The sequence below is a fragment of the Arachis hypogaea genome, chromosome 7 (genome assembly GCF_003086295.3).
Source record: "Arachis hypogaea cultivar Tifrunner chromosome 7, arahy.Tifrunner.gnm2.J5K5, whole genome shotgun sequence".
In the NCBI taxonomy this organism is placed as follows: domain Eukaryota; kingdom Viridiplantae; phylum Streptophyta; class Magnoliopsida; order Fabales; family Fabaceae; genus Arachis; species Arachis hypogaea.
In genome coordinates this window covers 1,377,090-1,397,911 of record NC_092042.1, presented here as the reverse complement: position 1 = coordinate 1,397,911, position 20,822 = coordinate 1,377,090, and the positions used below count along the sequence as shown (strand labels likewise).

Genomic DNA, 20,822 nt, shown 5'->3' with positions numbered 1-20,822 from the left:
AAAATTGCACCAAGGTCGTCCCTAGCCACATCTCCAGACAAATTAACTGCCGCCGGCAGTGACCTGGCACTGAGAAACCACACTGGGTGCCACGCTGGAGTGTCATTGTTGGCGCTAAAACTGTTGATGGATGGAACGACGTCGTTTCATGTAAGTTTAGAAACAAAACCCAAATAACCAAAATTCTATGATCACTTCATCTTCCTCTTCGTCTTTTGAAAACCAAAACAATGCACCATGAAAACCTGAGTTCTAGCCACTGTATAGGGTTTGAAGGTTGAAAACGTTTGGCTCCATGGAGTTCGCTGCCGCTATGAGAGTGTTGTGCGGTCGTTGTTGGTGAAGGAAGGAGAAGCAGTTAATCGCGAGCACACAAAGGTACGTCTGAACTCTAAAAAAAATACTTTTCAACAAAAAGAATAGCATCAATGTCTGTGTATGGTGAAAATTTGATTTTTGTTGATGAAAGTTGAAAGTTTTTGATTATCTGTTAGGGTTTTTGTGGGTAGTGGAGAAATTTTCTCCATGCTCTGTTTTGAATGAAATCTTAGTTGGGTTGGTTGATGGGTGTTTCTGGTGTTTTATAAGTGGTTGAATGCCAATGTTTGTTTTTGCATGTGTGAATCTAATTGTTTGGTTCCTCAATTTGGTTTTTTGCATAATGCAGATGGAGACTTTGATGGATATCATGTTTCATCATGGGGGAACATTTAAAAAATAATGCACTTGCCAATTCTGGATGCTGGCTGGTGACCTTTATCAAACTCTTTAATTTCATCATTACCATTTGTGTATACTGAAAACTGTGATTGTCTTACTCTGTATTTGTGTTACTAACTGTAGGCATTCCATGTGTTTATGCCTGTGCTACCCTTGCAAGAGTAAACAAGAGGCCGGAAGACTTTTGTCACCAACTGTGTACTATGGAGGCATACAACAAGATTTATGTCCATCACATTAACCCTCTTCCTGGCCAATCATTGTGGGAGAAATTCTTGTACACTCAACCACAGGCCCCTAATATTAGGAGGAGGCCTGGAGCTTTGACAAAGAAAAAGAGAAAAGATGTTGATGAGGGCAACAGTGGTAATAAGAAAGCTAAACCAAGTGAAAGTTTAAAAAGGCATTTGAAGCCATTCACATATAGGTATTGTGGGGTAAAAGGGCATACTAAGAGAGGGTGCTCAAAGAAGAGACTGGATGAAGTAGCTGCTGTTGTTGCAGCTGCAAAGACTGCTGCAGATAAAGCCAAAACAAATGCTGCTGCTTCTGCTTCTGAGGCTAGCCCTCAACCTCAAATTGCTGCTGCACCAGCTGATGAACCTCCTGCTGTGGAGATTGACATATCACAACCAAACTACGAAGGATCACAGGTAACATACTTCTCCACGTTACAACATAACAAAAGTATAATTTTGTTGTTATCTGGACTCATGTGTTAAACTGTTTATCTGCTGTAGGACATAGCAGGACCTGCTGCACCTCCACCATCAAGGCCACAGAAGTTGCCCACCAAAAGGAGGAGCTCATCACCACCTCAATCCATTGGTGTGGATCTAATGTAAGGAGCCAGCGTGGCTACATCTTCCAGATTGCACAATTTTATGAAGTTTGTTCCAACTTCCAGTTTCAAAGCACCAAGAAAAAAGAACAATTCATGACTTTGACATTAGGATGTTTAGGACAGTAATTTGTTATTTTGTTAAAGGCAGTTAGTAGATAGTTGCTTTGTTTAGGACAATTGTCATAACTTTTGTGTTGCCAACCTTGATAACTATGCTGTTGCACTTCTTCTGTTCCTTTAATGTTTTTCAACTCAAACAGGTTAATGTTTGCTACTCAAACATGTTTATCTTCGCTACTTTTGTAATTATGCATTATGCTATTATGATGTCAGATGATCTGTAATTATTTCTCTTTATGATAACCACTCAATCAAAAACAGGGCATATATCTCAAGATAAAAAACCACCTCTTACTTTCATTCATCCATGAACACATTACATACAACATTGTCAGAACTTCAAAGTCATAATCAATACAGCAACTACAGTGAAAAACACCACTATGCCTAAGAATTGTATCATAGATTTTTGGGTCCTCACTTCAGCTTCCAATTTTTCAATCCTCCAGGCTAAATTAACTCTGACTTGCACATTGTCAACTGCAGTTGCATCCACTCTTCCTTCATCTTCCTCTTCTTCTTCTACATCATCACCAGAGAAAAAATCCACACTATGTTTTTCCCCTAGTCTGAATATGAGATATCATAAGAAGGAAAAAACAGAAAAACAGTAATCAATTTTTCTTACCAAAAACTCACATTGTAATTTGGACAACCGAAGAAGGGCTTATCTGGGTTGGTAGTTGTTCCGGACCAACGAAGCACCGGCCGGCAGCCGCACCCACACCGCTCGGGTACCCGCGACGGTCTGGTCCGACTACGCGTTCTCGTCGTTGATCGTGTAGAGCTTCCTTGACCCTGGCTCGCACACCCAATTATGGTTTTCGTTTCAGTTCAACGAGTAAGAACAACGGAGACAATGAAGAACGTTGCTGGGCAGAAAGAAGAAGATGAAGAGGGGTAACGATACCATGGTAGAAATTGGGATTAAAGCTAGGGATAAGGACCACATTGGGTCAAACAGTTTCAATTGCCACCTCAGCTTCCTGTTATCCATGCCAGCGTGGCTTCTCAGTGCCAGGTCACTGCCGGCGGCAGTTAATTTGCCCGGAGATGTGGCTAGGGACGACCTTGGTGCAATTTTAAGAAAGTCGGGGACATAAATGGTGCAACTGATAAGTCAGGGACTAAATTGGTGCAAATCGTAAATCTCAGATACCACTTTGGAGTTTAACTCTATTTTAAAACGAACCCCAATAGGTCAATATATATCTGTATATATTTCTAACATCACTAGATTTTTTAAATGATTATATAAGTTATCATATAGTCATTTTGGTTAAAAACACACTTGAAAATTCATTAAATATATATTACACAATTATATTATATGTAAATTAAAAAAATATTTACCAAATATAAATTCAAAAATTATGAAATATATATTAAAAAATTATAATATATATGTATAATAAAAATTTAGTTAACATATGTCTTAAAAAACACATAATAAAATTACTAATAAAAAAATTCATTATAAAAAATTATGTAAAATTTGATTTTTAATATAATTATTGTGTATTATTAAAATAAAATATTAAAAAGTTATTAATAAAAATATTAGAATATATATTAGCTAAATTCATATATTGGCTAAAAATATTAACTATTGCAAGAGGAACTTTTTTGGTACCAGAAATCTAGAGAGCAGTGGGTCAAGTATGGGGATAAAAACACAAATTCTTTCATCTTCAGACTTTGGTGCGTAGAAACCATAATAGAGTACATGAATTATATGTTAGAGATGGGTCTTGATCTACTGATCCAGATTTTCTCCAGGAAGAGGCCCTCTCTTTTTACAAGAATCTCTTTGGTACAACGGAAGAGGTTGAGGTTGATTGTTTAGGGGATGTTCCGATGCCACTCTAAGCACTGAGGCTTGTGCTAGGTTAATTGACCCTGTCTCTTTTACGGAAGTCAAGTCAGCAGTATTCAGTATGAGCCATTTGAAGGCTCCTGGTCCAGATGGCTTTCAAGCTTTTTTTTTAAAGAATATTGGGAGATAGTAGGCACTGAGATTTGGAATATTATCCGGAGTGCTTTTTTGGGAGAATTCTTAAATCCTAGCATCATGGAAACTCTGATGGTGCTTATTCCTAAAATTGATAACCCTATCTTTATGAAGGATTTTAGACCTATTAGCTTGTGTAATGTTGTTTATAAAATTATCACTAAAGTATTGACTAACCGACTTCGGCCTTTTCTTCCAAACATTGTTAGTCCTTTACAATGAGGTTTTATTTCGGGTCGTGATACTCCTGATAATATTATTGTGGCCCAAAAAATTCTGAATTTCATGAAGCACACAAAATCTAAGAAAGGTACTCTTACTTTTAAAATTGATCTTGAAAAAGCTTATGATAGGGTGGATTGGAGGTTTTTGGAGAGTACTCACATTGCTTTTAGTTTTTCTATCATCACTGTTAATTTGATTATGACTTGTGTCCGTGCATCATCTCTTTCTATTATGTGGAATGGAAATAGATTGGATAGTTTTGCTCCTAGAAGGGGGCTTAGACAGGGCGATCCAATGTCTCCTTACTTATTTGTGCTTTGTATGGAAAGACTTGCTTGCTATATATCTCATAAGGTGGTTGAGGGTGTGTGGAAACCAGTTTCTTTCACTAGGGGTGGCCCAAAATTTTCTCATTTGATGTTTGCAGATGATCTCTTACTCTTTTGTCAGGCTACAAAGAGTCACGTCCAATGGTCATGCATTCTCTTAACATTTTTTGCAAGGCATCTGTCATGAAAGTGAATCTTGAAAAGTATAAAGCTTTTTGTTCTAAAAATGTGACTGTTCGTAGAAGAGATATTTTTACTTGTGTTTTTTCAATACGTTTTGCTTTGGACTTAGGAAGATATCTTGGAGTAAACCTTAATCATTCCCGTACCAGTAGGGCTTCTTTTCATTCGGTGATTGAAAATGTGAGGGGAAGATTAGCTAATTGGAAAGAAAGGCTTCTAAATAAAGCAGGGAAACTCTGCTTGATCAATTCTGTTGCAGCATCCATTCATATCTATCATATGCAGGTATCTTTTTTTTCAAATTGGGTTTGTGATAAATTATCTTCTATGATGAGACAGTTCCTTTGGAAGGGTCAAGTTGATGGTAGAAGTCTTTCTCTTGTTAATTGGAGGACCGTGATTACTCAAAAAAAAAATTGGTGGCCTGGTGTTAGAGATCCTGCGTGTGTTAATATATCTTTACTTGGTAAATTAGTGTGGCAACTTTTTTATTGTCAGGACAAGCCTTGGGTTGCTCTATTGAGGGCGAAGTATCTGAGGAATGAGGGAGTGTTAGATGGCCATGTCCCTTGCAATGCTTCTCATGTTTGGAAGAGTATCTCAAAGGCTTTTGGTGCTCTTAAGGATGCCTTCTCTTGGTGCTTTGGGTCACTTGATCAATCTTTTTGGTTTGACAATTGGAGTATTGAGGGACCAATTGCTCAAGATGTCCCTTTTGTACATATATCTGACTCTGATTTAACTATTAGAGACGTTTGGAAAGATGGTCAATAGAATCTCCATGATATTTTCTCTATCATTCCAGAAGATGTCAAACAGCGTTTGAATGCTTATAATCCGGATTTGAATGCTGGAGAGAGTTCGGGTTGGTAGTGGGGTGTGGCATCTTCTAGACTCTACTCAGCTAAGAGTGGGTACAGTTGGCTAGCCAAAAGAAAGTTTGACTGGAATGAGCATGATAATTGGTTGTGGGTATGGCGACTGCATATTCCTGAAAAGTACAAGTTCTTGATTTGGCTCAATCTTCATAATGCTATTCCTACGTCAGAGTTTCGTTTGAGTCGTGGTTTAGCTTTATCTAGCACCTGTCATCGGTGTCAGAATGGTTATGAATCCATTCTTCGTTGTCTTTGGGAGTGCCCTAGTGCCAAGGAGGTCTGGAACCTTTTAGGCCTGTATTCAGATAACTCGAATTTACATGATTGGCTCTACAGAGGTGCAAGGAGTGGAGATGTTTTTCTTTTCTTTTCGACCATCTGGTGGATTTGGAGAAGTAGGAATCATGACTTATTTAATATAGATGATTCATGGAGTGCTAGTAAACTGGTGAGTTTGATTTGTAGTTCAGTAAGGGAGTTTCACACTATTTTTGCTATGCATCAATCTCTGTCTCCTCCTTCACTTTGTTTGCATTGGATTCCACCTCCAGTTCATTCTGTTAAATTGAATTGTGATGCTAGTTGGTTTGCTCATTCTGGCTATGCTGGTTTTGGTTGTATCATTCGCAATCCTGATGGATGTTGGTTGAAAGGTTGCACTGGGAAAGTCGAAGTGTGCAGTGTTCTTTTTGCTGAATTATATGCAATTTGGAGAGGTTTACTTCTTGCTTGGGAGAGTGGATTTCGTGAGGTCATTTGTGAAACAGACTGTTTAGAAGCTCTTTTCTTGGTAAATTAAAGAATGCTTGGTAAGGATATTCCAGAATGGGATTTGGCAAAGCATATACAAGAGGTTATGAATTGGAATTGGAGAGTCTCTATTCTTTTAATTCAAAGGACTGCAAATAGTGTTGCAGATTGTATGGCTATGAGCTTTCACTAGAATTGGAGCCAACTATGGAATGAGTTTTAACATATAATAAATTTAGATATGACCCTAGCCAATTAATTTAGTTTTGTCTCCTTTTTTTTTCTTTCTTTTCTATTTAATCACAAAAAAAAATATAATGATTAATTTGATAACCGCAAATAACACTTTTTAGTTTTTATATCTAATAGATAGATTAGGTCAAACCAGTGTGCTTCACCTTAAAAAAAAAGGTTAATTTAAAAATAAAATTTTAGTTATATTCGAGACGACGTCGTTTCCGTCCAGTGGCTGAGCTGACACAGTTGATAGGAGTCAGTGAAGCTAAGCTAGCTTGTTCTTCTTCTTCATTCGTTCACTGTCTTCTGATTTCGGAATCTGAAATTAAAATCTGAATCTTTAACCGATTGAATCGATCGATGGGTAGCAGCAGCGGCGATCTGAGGTACGAGCTGTCACAGAACGCATACATAAAGCTCGTTCTTCATTCACTCAATCACCCTACTTCCTCCGTCAACGGCGTCCTCATCGGCCGCATCTCCCCTTCAAACGACGCCGTTCTCATCGACGATGCCGTCCCTCTCTTCCACTCTCACCTCGGCCTCCTCCCTCAATTGGAGATCTCTCTCATGCTCGTACTCTCTCTCTCTCTCTCTCTCTCTCTCTCTCTCTCTCTCTCTAGGGTTTTGTGTTTTTTTTTTGTTGCACTTTAGATTTTACGTTAAAAAAAACCTTACTTTCTAGGAGAATTTGTAATTTAAACTGTTGAGTTTATCATGTTTCCTTCTGGTACAATTATCTTGTTTGATTAATTTTCTTATTTTCTGATTTAACTCTAATGTAAAGTAGCATGCTTTGTACCGATTAATTTTTGCTTGCTTGGTTTTCTGATTGATTGGTTTGTGGATTTAGCTAAAGAGTGCCATGTTGGTCAATAGAGTCAAAGTGGAAAGCTTTGGTTCTTTCAATGCATTGAGAACTTGAAGAAAAAGTTATATTTGCTGTTAAAAAGTTTGTACTTGTAGTATCCTTTACATTGGTTAGCAAGACCTTTGATTTATTTGTTTTCAATTCTTTTTTATCTTGTGTGACATAGATAGAGGAGTATTTCTCTGCTAAAGGGTTGAACATAGTTGGCTATTTTCATGCAAATGAGAGGTCTGATGACTATGAGCTTGGTGGTGTTGCTAAGAATATTGGCGATCATATATGCCGCTACTTTCCTCAAGCCGCCATTCTCTTGGTATGTGCTGGGATTTTCTTCTGTTTTTTATATGATTCGTGTGGTTGTGGTTGTCATTTTCGTGTTGTTCCTTACCTTTTATTCGCAGTTAGATAACAAGAAGCTTGAAGCTTTGAAAAAGAGCAAGGATCGTAGCGCTGTAACGCAGGTTAGCAGCGTTTATATAGGAAACCACAATCATCAAAGCCTTTAATCATCATTTGTTCTATTATGATTGTACATTTGTATTTATTCTGGATTGTCTTTGGGATTCCGTATATAAGCACATTTGATTATAAATCCTTACCAGCATTTGTAAGTATTGAAGCTGTTAGAATATGTGCATCTTTTGTAGTCCCCTTCAGCACTTTGAGATAAATGCTCTGCTTTGATTATTTTGTTTTTTGATCGTTTTTTTTTTTGGGGCCTTTTTCTGCTGCATTAAGCTCTAAATTTAGACAATAACTTAGAGGGATATTGGGGCTAGCATCTTCGTGTTGCAATTTGTAATATTTTGGAACTAAGATCTGATGCAGGATTATAAATTGCACCTCTGAATATGTTGCATCATTCTCTCGGTCTCGGTTTCCAGAAAATAGAGTTCCTTGTTTGATTGCCAACATTTTGCAGCATATTGATCTGTCTAGTTTGATGAATAGGAGAATGAAATCGTTCTGTCATGCAATTTGTTTTGGTTTATTATGTAGGCACAGACTTAATGCGTTATAAGGTTTCAAACAACATTTGTATGGATAAAATAGATCACATGCTATTTGTCTATGGATGCATCTAAAAGGCATATTCGTTTGTTATTTCTTTTAGTAAATTATAAAAAGGAAATCATTAACATATGGTTCTAAGTGTTTATACTCTTATCTTGTTGGTTACATTAACCAAGATTGCCTTTCTCTTATGATTTAGCTTTATGTTAGGGATGCATCTAAGAACTGGAAGTTGGTTCAGTCGGAAGGGAACAGTCGATTCTCTCTCAGAGAGCCGTCAGCAAATCTGATCTTGCTGGACTATATTTCAACCGAGAAATGGAAGGGTATTGTAGATTTCGATGATCATCTTGACGATATAAGCAAGTAAGCGCTTTCGCCATGCAGCACTTTATATTCTGGTATTATAATTGATTACACACAACCTATAATCTATTTCATTTTTTTTTTCAGGGATTGGCTAAATCCAGGGCTCTTCAATTGATTCCAGCCCCTGTATTCTCCACTTTTACTTAATTCATTGCACTAGAATACAAATTGGTGATGTTATCTCAGCTATGAACAATAGTGGATAGAGAAACATTCTTCAGATGTATAAGCAGGATGTTTTCTACCTGTTTTGACAATATTAAAATTCTTCTGTCCCATAGGATTTTGGTTTTAGAGCCTTTTTTTTCCTTAATTACTTCGAATTCAGGTATATTCATTGGAGTTTTCTTAATTAGTCATATCATCTTGATTTATGGTTTGCTTATGACTTTATAGTTTATATGTAGTTGCAGTTGTAATTGTGAAGTTGCACAATCGATTGCAAAAATTTAAAGAACTTATTTTGTTTTAAAGCCAAAAATTAAACATAAAAATAAAATGAAATGACCCAATAACAATAAGAACCTTTATGGTTTATTTGAGATTGTTTGCTTTCATGCTAGAACATATGCTTTTAACTTTCATTTAACACATATACCTTAATTACAACTTGACCAGAGAAAAGGAAATAAAAGAACTAAAAGGTGCCTGCTATGCAAACAAACTGCAATTTGTTCTTCTACTATTGATACTCTATATTAACACCTCCATGCATGGATTTCTTATATGAAACTCATAGAACAGGACAGCCAGCAGCAACTACACCTGGTGCTGTGGGGCATTTGGCCAGATGGCAGTGATCAGTTCCATCAACACCCCACCAATCTGGACCAAAAATATTATAGTTTTGGAGTGCAAAATAGAGTGCAACAGCCATGAAAGCAACTCCGGCATCCAGGGCTGCCGAGAGGATGTAAGTATGGCGCGCCCACCACACCTTGAACTTCTTGTAAACATAGATGTTGAAGAAGATCCCCACAATTCCCCACGTGATGTAGTTCACAGATCTCGCTGGTGGAATGCTGCTGGCGCCTTGCATAATGAGTGGTATGTGTATGAGTCCAATCCACTTGTGCTCTGGGAACTTTCGAGAAAGGAACCACCCTGGAACTGGCGCAAGGAGACCAATGAGGAAAAACCAGTTCAGCTCCGGGTAGATTCCTTTCTTGGTGAACATTCTTCCTGGCCCTACGATCCCCCATATGATCGACGCATTATAGAACACATCATCTCCGGGGCATGTCCATGGACTGCTCTCTGGCAACTTCGATGTGTCACATATATTATCGATCGATGTAAGAAGCCACCATGCTGTGCCAAAGTACACGACGGAAGCCACCAGTGTGCCTACCAACTACCAAATACAACCTTATATATGGTGTAGCATTAGATACATGTTGGAAACTATGGAATCAAATGCGTACCTGCACAATGAACATAGATTTGGGAGGAATCTTCATGTAGTGGCCTAATTTGAAGTCATTAAGAAATCCAAGAGCTTGAGACATGCTAATGTAGCCATAGGTCTTGAATGTTACATTTGCAAGGGGCTTTCCCGGGTAAAGGTACCCAATGATTAACTCTGTGATCACATTGAGTCCAACTTGCTGCACACAACAACTTATTTAATGTTTAGAAACATTTACTTCAAATTAAAGTGGTGGTAGATTGCATAGTTGAAAACATGAGCCAAATAGAGGCCAAATAGAGGGAGTAGATTACCTGGTTTGTTGTTGCTTGAATGATTCCAATTGGCAAAGTGAAAGATAGTCCAATCCCTAAAGACATTAAGACTCCCCACCATGGCAGTTGGAGTTGCTTTCCAAAGCCTTCACAAGATATCAAAGCTACCACAGTCATTAGAATCAAAATGCAGATAAACCACCATTCAGGAACCTGTTCATAGTTCTTCTTCATGATTCTTGTATGCACATCTCCAAGTTTTCCCTTAAGTGCTTCTGTTGTGCTTCTTGTCATCCGATATATCGTTCTTCAAATCGACCAAATATATATTAGACCCACGAATTTCAAAAGATAGAGATTCACATGCAGATGTCTTTATTGAAGTTGATAGTTGAGAACTGTTAGATAATAATTTAGTCAAACATGTCAAATCACTTACCAATTCTCAAGTATCAACTTAACTTAAAGGTAACTGCATATAAGTTTGAATTTGAATTTAAATATATATATGAATGATGAATAGTCTTACTAACTTACTTTCCATGAAAGAGTAGAACATGTGAAATAGTGGCAGTGAGAGTTGCAAAGCTCAAGCCATAATCAAGTGCAAATATGGCACTAAGATAAATCTTGCTATAACTGTTGTAACCTTCCATATCAATGTCAAAGCTTTTTGCATTTAGAATACGGGTAACATTGTATTTGTTTCCAGAAGAGTCAAATGTGTGAGAACTAATGATAGGAAACTTCTTAGCATCTTTGATGTTGTTCCAATAGAAGAGTGGAACAAGAATGTACACAAAGATCACAAATCCAACCAATATGTTGATGATGGCAAAGCTGGGGTAAGCCAAAGGACTCCCAAAGAAGCCGGCCACCGTGTTCCAGTCGAGGGCGAACGAGCCGATGCCAAGGCCATAATAGCCTGAACCAATTTGTTGTGCAGTGATAGATTTCTTCCATATCAAGCAAACTATAGAGATAGCTTGCAATGATTGGAAGAGGTAGCCTGGAATAACATAATATGCAAAGCTCGCTCCAAACACTATTAAGAAGAATTGCATCCTTGTTAATCCTCCTTTAGGCCTTTTTTCTTTCTCATGCAATGTCCTGTAATCTCATTCAATAGTTATTTATCAACCATAACTCATGAGCTAAGGATTAAAACCATATCCTAATACAATATAACATTCAGAATCATGTCAGATGTACACCATAATCAACTACTAGTATAAAATATATGTTATAACATAAAATATAAATTAAAAATAATTTAAACAACACATATATTTATGTATAAATATATGATAACTGATTTTAGTGTATAAATAATATTTTTGTAATAGTTATTTAGAACCTAGTGATTTTGGATTTTTCATTATTTTCTATTTTTATTTTTAGTATTTTAATTTTTAGAATTTTATAAATGAAAAAAAATTATAGAAAATATATTTTTTAATATTTTATTATGAAAATTATTTCACACAGCCCAAATTATTATGTTAACTAATTAATTAGCTTAATATTCTTGACAATATATATTTATATGAAGGTGAAAAAATCTTCGAAAACTATTAAATAAATAAATAATCTATCAACTTTGGTCAAACTTAGGTCAAATGGATTGGGTTTACATGTGTGGACTGTAGAATGTGGATATCTTTTAAAATAATTATACAATGATTATTGTGATGAGTAGAGTCTAAAATATTTAAGTTATAAATCTTAAATTATGGTCTTTAAATACTAAGTTATATTTTTTTATATTATATTTGCCAGCTGTCTTTTTAACTATTTTTCCATTTTTTGTTTTTTTTCCCTTTTTTCATAATTTCGTTTTTATTATCATTGTATATTCTTTTATTTTTTTCAAAAAATGTATAATATAATGAATATATAACGATCTATTAAGACCCTATATATATTAGTAAATAATTAAATATTAAAATAAATTAAAATACCTGAATAGAGACACCTGGACAAGATTTGTGGGCCACCACATGTAGGGAGAGTCAACAAGAATACTTCTAAAGATTCCAGCCCATCCATAACCAAGCATCTAAAATAATTTCAACAAAATCCTTAAAAAATATAACTAAAAAGAAACTCAAATTGAAAATATGGTTATAAGAAAAGACTACATAAATAAAATAATACATTGCGAATTAATTATTAATCTGTTAAACTGAAAAATATTGTAAAATAAAAAAAATAGAATAAATAATAAATAAGTTTCTAATTTTTATTTCAAAAACAAATAAATTTTTGATTAATTAAAAAATAAAAAACGTCTCTTATTTTTTAAAACGTGAGACATCTAAATTTTTCTAAAATTTATTTATTTTTATATATTTTAGATAGAAAAATTTAAATGTTTCATATTTTAGAAAGTCAATAACATTTCTATATTTTCAATTAGTCAACTGATGTGTTTTCGAATTAAAAAAATTAAAGATTTGTTTGTTTTTTCCTCAAAAAATAAATAAAATGATTTAGGGTACCGAGTTGACATAGATAACATAAAAGCAGCAATTGGATGAATGCCTCTATGATAAAAAGCCTTGACAATAGTGATGATGTTAATTGCATAGACACCACTGGATCCAGCACTTGCAAATAATGTTATAAGGACATGTTCTTTCATAGTAAATGGTCCTGGATTCAAGGTAAATGACCATTTGGTCAAAGGAACACTGATTTGCTTTGTGGGAAGTGTTGCAGCCAAGAATTTACCAACTGGGAGTGTAACAATTTGGACAGACACAGATGTAAGGGTAAGAGGGTTGGTTCTGTAACCAAAGAATTGGTTCAGAAATGAAAGAACCACACATGATATAATCCCAAGAAGCCATGTTCTAAATGTTAGTGCTGCTTCATTTGGATCATCACTTATTGGCACTGTTAGCCTCACTTGTTCAATTGGAGAATCATCTACTTCCTCATTCTCTCCTAAAAAAAAAAAATTTACAAAAATGTGAGTTTATTTTTTTTTATTGATTTTTTTCTTATTCACAAAATTATAAAAAAAAAATATTAAATATAAAAACACAAATCAAACGCATTTTGTGATCGAATTTTTTTACTCATAAAAATCGATATTTTTGATATTTTAAAAATAAATTAAAATATTGATCTTTCTGTTGTTTTTGAGATTCTATGAAGAATTTCGCTAATTTTTTATATTAACAATAAAAAATATTAAAAATAAAAATCAAACACAATATTTTGATATTTACGAAATACATGATCAAATCTTTTTTATGTATAAAAATTAATACAGTACAAAAATAAAAATATGTTAGATTGAAAAAATTATAAAAATTGAAAAATGTGAGTTTATTGGTTTTTTTCTTATTCACAAAATTGAAAAAAAAATATATTAAATATAAAAACGCAAATCAAAGGTATTTGTGGTCATAAAAGATTAAAAGTCGATATTTTGGGTATTTTTAAAAACAAATTAAAATATTGATCTTTCCGTTATTTTTGAGACTGTAGGAAGGATCTTACAAATTTTTTACATTAAAAATAAAAAATATATTAAAAATAAAAATCAAACACAATGTTTTGATATTTACGAAACATATGATCAAAATTTTTTTATGTATAAAAATAAAAAATACAAATCAAACGCATTATTTTAATGTTGGTGGAATATACAATCGAATTCTTTTTTTTTTATGCATAAAAATCAATATTTTTTACTTGAATTTTTGGTATTTAAAACAAATTAAAAGATTGATCCTCTGTAAATTTTGATCCCTAGGAAGGATCTTACTAACTCTTGAGTCTTGACATTAAAAATTCAAGTCTACAAGATCAATTCAATAGATGTTGAAGCAATTAGCATTGTTCACCATATTATTCTTCATTTTACTACTATTATAAATTTATAATAGTTAATTAGTACATAGAATTGTATATGTACCATTTACTGTGATTTTGGATTGAAGCTTCTCTTCATTCTCATTGACCACCCAATCCATTGCTCTCTGGCCACTGATGAGAAAACACCAACAACCTCTGTGTCTCTTTCAATTTCGTACCTTGTTCTCACACAACAAGAAAGGAACTACACTTTTATAGTGATGGACCCTCTTAACTTGATATACCTTGTATTCATTATCTCTTTTTTTTTTTATGCATATTTAAACATGTATGTATCTTATTCTTATATATTCTATGTATATCTTATGATATCATTGATGCGTCATCAATTGAATGTATAGGGAAAAAAATATGTGGTATGGGGGAGAGGAAAAAATGATACTTATTTTAAGATGGAATCTCTTATATTTAGAAAAATAAAAGCTGTTCACAACTAAGAGTAGTAATGAGTAATGACTCATGCTGACTAAGTAGAAAATATCTCTTTGATTCATCTATTATTTTAGTTATATTTCCAATATTTAAATAAATAAAAAATTTAAATATATATTAATTTTTTAAAACGTCAAAAACATAAAATTTAATGACTTTCTTTTATATCTAAAAATTATAAAAAATGAGTTGGATTTTATAATTACCTTTTTTAATATTTACTCCCACTCCTCAAACTATTGACTACTTTCATTTTTTTAGTTCATTGAAATATTGATAGGTTTGAACTTTGAACATATTTTTGTCTAAATATATTAAACTTTTAATGAATAAAAAAAGTAAAATACAAAATGCTAATTTGAGAAGAAATAGTTAAATTTGTACTAGTGTTGTTGAAAATACTATTGATTAATTAGCTGGCTGAACCATTTTAATTTGGAACATTTAAATGGGAAAATAATTGAATTATGAACTAAATTTAGTGTTTGGCATCTAAACAAAAAATTGAATTTAAGTTATATATTTTATGGAGAGTCTTTTTTCCCCTAATTTTTTAATTTGTATTCAAACTTCTGCTTGAAAAATATATTTGTTTGTTTTACTCGATTTACATATGTAACCGTACATATTTAACTTTTCTTAATGATTATTTAAAAATATCTATACAACAAGCATAATATATAGAATATTTATATAAAAAAATTTATGTATAGCAAATAGAGCGCAAACAAATTAGAATAGATTGGTAAATAATAAATTTAAAGGATCTTAAAAACATTATAAATTTATAATTTTTTTTTGTTGCCTTGTGACACACACAGGTATACCGTATACATATACTAGTCCTGTGTATATAACCGAAAATCTTTGTATGTACATGTTGTATTTTAATTAATATGTGATCTCAGAAAATTAATTGCTAATTAATACTCATTTAATTTCAAAACAAGTAACTCATTTATTTTTTTTATGTTCTTTGAAAAAGAATGTATCTAAACAAAGGTTAATGTATCTAGACAAATTCTTTGTCCAAATCCACTAATTTTTTTTCACTCAATCAAAAAAATAAATAGTAAATACTCTTTCATATCCTTAATTATTTGTCTGAATGATAAATCAATTTTTTATAATTCAAAAATTTTAACTAATCCTTAACTATTTTTTCAAATTTTATATATAACCAAATAAAATGATGTCTTATCTCAATTAAACTGTATAGTCATTTCGTTTATAGTAAAAATGAGATAAATAATAGAATATAAATTGGTAAAAATACGCTATAAATAATGCATATCGATAAATAAAATACTTAAAAGCCAATGAATTATAGTTCAAATAGTATAGTTATCTAAAAAGTCGCGAATATCTTTGATAAAAAGAAAAATACTTAAAAAATAGTATTATAAATATGCTCGACTCGTAGCACTACTTAATAATATTTACTAAAAAATATAAGGAAAAGTCTAGGGGCCGGGCCAGCAGTTTTATTGAATTTTGGCCAGTATGTAACCAGTAGAGAAATGTGAGTCATTGGATGAAATCTCACACCATTAAATCATCATTAATAGTTAGTTGATGGCTAATAATCACAAAAATTGCTCAAAATATAAAAAAGATGATTCAATTAAGAACGGGGCATCCCTTGGCAACTACACCTGGGGCTGTAGGGCATGATGCTAAAGGGCATTGGTTAGATTCCAAGCCCCACCATTTTGGACCATAAACACCATAGCTTTGGAGTGTGAAATACAACGCCACACCCATGAAAGCAACACCGGCATCCAAGGCGGCGGAGAGAATATAAGTATGGCGAGCCCACCATTTCTTAAACTTGGTGTAAACATACACGTTGAAAAATATCCCAACAATTCCCCACATAATTAAGTTCACCGATCCCGCCGGCGGGATGTTGTTGGCGCCTGCGATGATGAGCGGTATGTGGATGAGTTCAATCCACTTGTGCTGAGGAAACTTTCTAGAAAGTAGCCAAACTGGAACCGGTGCTAAAAATCCGATGAGGAAGAACCAGTTCATGGCGATATAGATTCCTTTCTTGGTGAACATTCTAGCTGGTCCTACAACGCCCCATATGATTGAGGCGTTGTAGAAGATGTCGTCGTTCGGGCATGTCCATGGACTACCGGCCGGCAAGCGTGATGTGTCGCAAATATGATCAATGGATGTCAAAAGCCACCATGCGGTGCCAAAACTCACAACTGAAGCCACTATTGTGCTTGCCAACTAAACACCATACCAACATAGAAATTATTATTCGTTAGATATATAATTAGTGAAAACTCAGGTGCAGTCAACTTCACATGAAATTGATGGTTAAATGATTTGACTGATTTGGCTAAATTTTTATCTAATAGTTTTCAATTATCAATTTCACATGAAGTTGACTGCACTTAAGTTTTTACCATAATTAATTTTGTTTAAATATTTGAATAACTATTTAAAAGGTGCATATAAAAAATGGTGAATACTATTCTACCTTCTCTAAAATAACATGTAAGTTACCCTCTCTGATATGTCATATTTTAATAGGTGTTTATTTGTTTTAAATTTTTAGTAAAATTTGTTAGATGAATAATTTATCTAATAAAATAAAAAAATAAAAAATTAATTTTGGATCATTAAAATTTGTTGGAAATTTAACACAATATTTGAAAAATAATATTATATATTACTCATTTATTTTTTTACACAAAATCTCTTATTTCTAACAAAAATTAAATAAAAATCCAGACCTTTATAAAAAAATAATTACAAAGTGGCTACATTAATTTTTAAAAAACAAGATATAAAGTGTTTCAATTTCTTCTTTTTTTTTTCATATAATTCGAAATCAAATTGTATAGAATAAATTTTCAAATTTAAAGATTTATTTGACACAATAAACTTTTCAAATTGAAAATTTTCGCTGTGACACTAATTTGTGTTTTTATTTTTAATTTATCATATCAATATTTTAGTTTAAAATTGAGTTAATATAAGAAAATTTTTAAATTAATATTTTAATAAATATATAACAAATGTATTAAAATAAACATCGAATTAAAATATGACACATCAGAAAGGGTAACATTAAATAATGTAGGGTAGCATTCACCAATTATAGCAAAATCAAATTTTGCATAGAAATTTCAGTCATTCACAAAAAATAAAAAATAAAAAAATTTACTTAAGCGTAAAATCTCACTTTTTTTAATAATGTTTGTAAAATCTGATCTCTAAAACTATTTTTAAAAATATATATTTAATATTTAGTTAATTCTATTAAAATTTTAAATATTTGAATAGCTTCTTTACTATTCTTATGTTTTAAAGTTATTTTTATCAGGTATTATTTTAATAAGGGTGATGCTATAATTTCCTCATATACAATCATGCATACTCATAAAAGCTATCTAAAGGTAAAAAATTTGGTAATACCAACCTGAACGATGAACATAGATTTTGGAGGAATCTTCATGTAGTGGCCTAACTTAAAGTCACCAATAAAGCTAAGTGCCTGTGTCATGCTAATGTATCCATAGGTCTTGAAGGTTACATTTGCAAGAGGCTTTCCCGGGTATAGATATCCAATTATTAACTCTGTGATCACATTCAGTCCAATTTGCTGCATTTTATTCACAATAAATTATTAGTATTCAAATCCATACAATAAATTATTTTTTATTTCTTTAAAATATAAATTAAAAAATTGTAAATATATATATATATATATATATATATATAAAGATGAAAACTCAGATGCAGTTAACTTTATAGTATTACGTAGTTTGTTGTTGCTTGAATGACTCCAACTGGCAAAGTGAAGACCAATGCAATTCCTAGAGACATTAAAACTCCCCACCATGGAAGTTGGAGCTGCTTGCCAAAACCTTCACAAGTTATTAAGGACATTATGGTCATTAGAACCAAAATGGTGATAAACCACCATTGAGGAACTCGCTCATAGTTCTTCTTCATGATTCTTGTGTGCACATCTTCTTCTCCCAGTGATTTTTTTGCCTTCTTCCACATCTGATATATCGTTCTTCATAGTTCATATACTTAAAACTGTTAGATGATTTGACATGTATATCGAATAGAATAGAATGAGAGAAATGAAAGGATGAATAATCTTACTTTCCATGGAAAAGAATGACATGTGAAATACTGGAAGTCAAACTGGCAAAGTTCAATCCATAGACAAGTGCAAAGGTAATACTAAGATAGAGCTTACTATAATTCTGATAACTCTCCATGTCAATGTCAAAAGTCTTAACATTGAGAATCCTTGTGACATTGTATTTTTGACCAGTAAAGTCAAACGTGTGAGAGCTAATAAAAGGGAACCTCTTAGCATCAAAAACATTGTTCCAATAAAAAAGAGGAAGAACAATGTAGATGAAGGCAACAAATCCAACCAACATGTTTATGAGTGCAAAGGCAGGGCTAGCCAGAGGACTACCTAGGAATCCAGCAACTGTGTTCCAATCAAGTGCAAATGAACCAATTCCAAGTCCTGTCGTTCCTGATCCTATTTGATGTGCTAAAATGGAGTTCTTATATATTAAGCATATTATAGAAATACTTGATATTGCTTGGAATAAGTAACCCGGAATTGCATAATAAGCAAAGCTTGCTGCAAATACCATCAAGAAGAATTGCAGCCTTGTTAATCCTTCTTTTGGCCTTTTCTCTTTCTCATGGAATGCCCTGTTTGCAATTCATTCATTAATAATACAAACCTTTTATTGCAAAAAAAAGGACGACGAGATCCTTCGGTTCCTGACAATACTTCGAAAGGACGACGAGATCCTTGACAAAAAAAATACCCAATTCGGTTTCTGATATTTGTTTTTTGGGACTGATTAGTCTCTATACCAAAAAAATACATTGACTTTTTTTTTGTACAAGAGCTAATCAGTCTCATATAAATAAAGCTGAGAGACTAGATTTGGTATTTTTTTGTCAAGAGCCTCGTTGTCTTTTGAAATAATTATCAGGAGTCTCGTTATCTTTGTTTTTTGGGACTGATTAGCTCCTATGCTAAAAAAATAACATTAACTTTTTTTTTGCACAAGAGTTAATCAGTCCCATAAAAATAAAGCTCAAGGACCTGGTTTGGTATTTTTTTTGTAAAGAGTTTCGTTGTCTTTTGAAATAATTGTCAGGGCTGTTTATAGAGTTTTTTTTTTTAAATAAATAAATAAATAAAATACCTGAATAGAGACACTTGTACAAGGTTTGAAGGCCACCACATGTAGGGAGATTCAACAAGGTATCTTCTAAAAACCCCAGCCCATCCATAACCAAGCATCTAAAAATAAGATTCAAGGACACAATTAAACTAAAGTTTTTATTTTTTATATTAATTTTAATTATTAATGGGGTTAAGAAATTAAATAGTAATGAGAACCTGGGTTGAAATTGCTAACATAAAAGCAGCCAATGGATGAATGCTTCTATGGTAGAAAGCCTTGACAATGTTGATTATGCCAATTGCATAAACACCACTAGATCCAGCACTAGCAAAGATTGTAATAAGGGCATGTTCTTTCAAAGTGAATGGGCCTGGATTCAATGTGAAATGCCAATTTGTCATGGGAATGTGAAAATGCTTTGTGGGAAGTGTTGCAGCCATGAATTTGCCAAGTGGGAATGCAACAATTTGAGCAGACATAGATCCAACAGAAAGAGGGTTGCTTCTGTAGCTGAAAAATTGATTCACAAATGACAGAACAACACATGACAAGATTCCAAGAACCCATGTTCTGAATGTTAGTGCTGGTTGATTTGGATCATCAGTGATTGGCACTGTTAACTTCACTTGTTCAATGGGAGAGTCATCAACCTCATCAATATTGTCACCTACATATGTAACATTTATTAATCTACTAGTATAAGGAAAAATAATGTGACATGTTTTTTTTTTCAAGTATAACATTTATTAATGATGAAAGTTGCTATTTTTTTATAACAATAGATAATGAATATATAAATACTATTGTAAGGATGAATTATTATTATGGTGAGGTCAAGTAATTTCTTTTGTTGCAATTGCTTACAAATCCATTAAATTTAAAAGCTCAGAGTATATATATGCATGATCTTTTCAAGAAACAATTTTGTTTATATAATAAACATCAACGACATGTAAACTAAACTAAATAAAAGATATATCAAAAAGAGTTTAGTGATTATAACACATACCTTCTACAGAAACCTTGGAATGATGCTTCTCTTCAGGATCATTATGGATGACAACCTCAGCCAT

General features: G+C 32.9%; 3 protein-coding genes across 3 annotated transcripts; 1 reads left to right on the top strand and 2 right to left on the bottom strand.

The window, feature by feature from the left end:
- Positions 1–6,431: 6,431 nt before the first annotated feature.
- Positions 6,432–8,925, top strand: LOC112701802 (ER membrane protein complex subunit 8/9 homolog). The gene is made up of 5 exons (XM_025752564.3): positions 6,432–6,873; positions 7,335–7,481; positions 7,570–7,629; positions 8,382–8,548; positions 8,636–8,925. Exons 1-5 carry the CDS (start codon positions 6,658–6,660, stop codon positions 8,664–8,666), a joined length of 621 nt encoding a protein of 206 aa, XP_025608349.1. The 5' UTR covers positions 6,432–6,657; the 3' UTR covers positions 8,667–8,925.
- Positions 8,926–9,055: 130 nt separating this feature from the next.
- On the bottom strand, positions 9,056–14,316 carry LOC112701803 (oligopeptide transporter 5). The gene is made up of 7 exons (XM_072198919.1): positions 14,163–14,316; positions 12,737–13,183; positions 12,196–12,295; positions 10,772–11,344; positions 10,274–10,541; positions 9,976–10,158; positions 9,056–9,905 (listed from the first exon to the last, which is right to left on the bottom strand). Exons 1-7 carry the CDS (start codon positions 14,218–14,220, stop codon positions 9,285–9,287), a joined length of 2,250 nt encoding a protein of 749 aa, XP_072055020.1. The 5' UTR covers positions 14,221–14,316; the 3' UTR covers positions 9,056–9,284.
- Positions 14,317–16,029: 1,713 nt separating this feature from the next.
- On the bottom strand, positions 16,030–20,822 carry LOC112703855 (oligopeptide transporter 5-like). Its single transcript, XM_025755486.2, has 7 exons — positions 20,759–20,822; positions 19,965–20,416; positions 19,768–19,865; positions 18,689–19,261; positions 18,335–18,596; positions 17,994–18,176; positions 16,030–16,795 (listed from the first exon to the last, which is right to left on the bottom strand). The coding sequence occupies exons 1-7, from the start codon at positions 20,820–20,822 to the stop codon at positions 16,175–16,177; spliced, it is 2,253 nt and encodes a 750-aa protein (XP_025611271.1). The 3' UTR covers positions 16,030–16,174.

Bases quoted from the DNA above. Each gene is read 5' to 3' on its own strand.
- LOC112701802 (XM_025752564.3), top strand. From the start codon at position 6,658: ATGGGTAGCAGCAGCGGCGATCTGAGGTACGAGCTGTCACAGAACGCA. The intron at 6,874-7,334 runs GTACTCTCTCTC...TGTGTGACATAG, and splicing joins TGGAGATCTCTCTCATGCTC to ATAGAGGAGTATTTCTCTGC. The intron at 7,482-7,569 runs GTATGTGCTGGG...TTTTATTCGCAG, and splicing joins CTCAAGCCGCCATTCTCTTG to TTAGATAACAAGAAGCTTGA.
- LOC112701803 (XM_072198919.1), bottom strand. From the start codon at position 14,220: ATGGATTGGGTGGTCAATGAGAATGAAGAGAAGCTTCAATCCAAAATC. The intron at 11,345-12,195 runs GTATTTTAATTT...ATGAGATTACAG, and splicing joins GTCCAGGTGTCTCTATTCAG to GACATTGCATGAGAAAGAAA. The intron at 9,906-9,975 runs GTACGCATTTGA...TGTATTTGGTAG, and splicing joins AATCTATGTTCATTGTGCAG to TTGGTAGGCACACTGGTGGC.
- LOC112703855 (XM_025755486.2), bottom strand. From the start codon at position 20,822: ATGGCTGAGGTTGTCATCCATAATGATCCTGAAGAGAAGCATCATTCC. The intron at 19,262-19,767 runs GTATTTTATTTA...AATTGCAAACAG, and splicing joins GTACAAGTGTCTCTATTCAG to GGCATTCCATGAGAAAGAGA. The intron at 18,177-18,334 runs GTAATACTATAA...AATAAAATGCAG, and splicing joins TTCAAGCAACAACAAACTAC to CAAATTGGACTGAATGTGAT.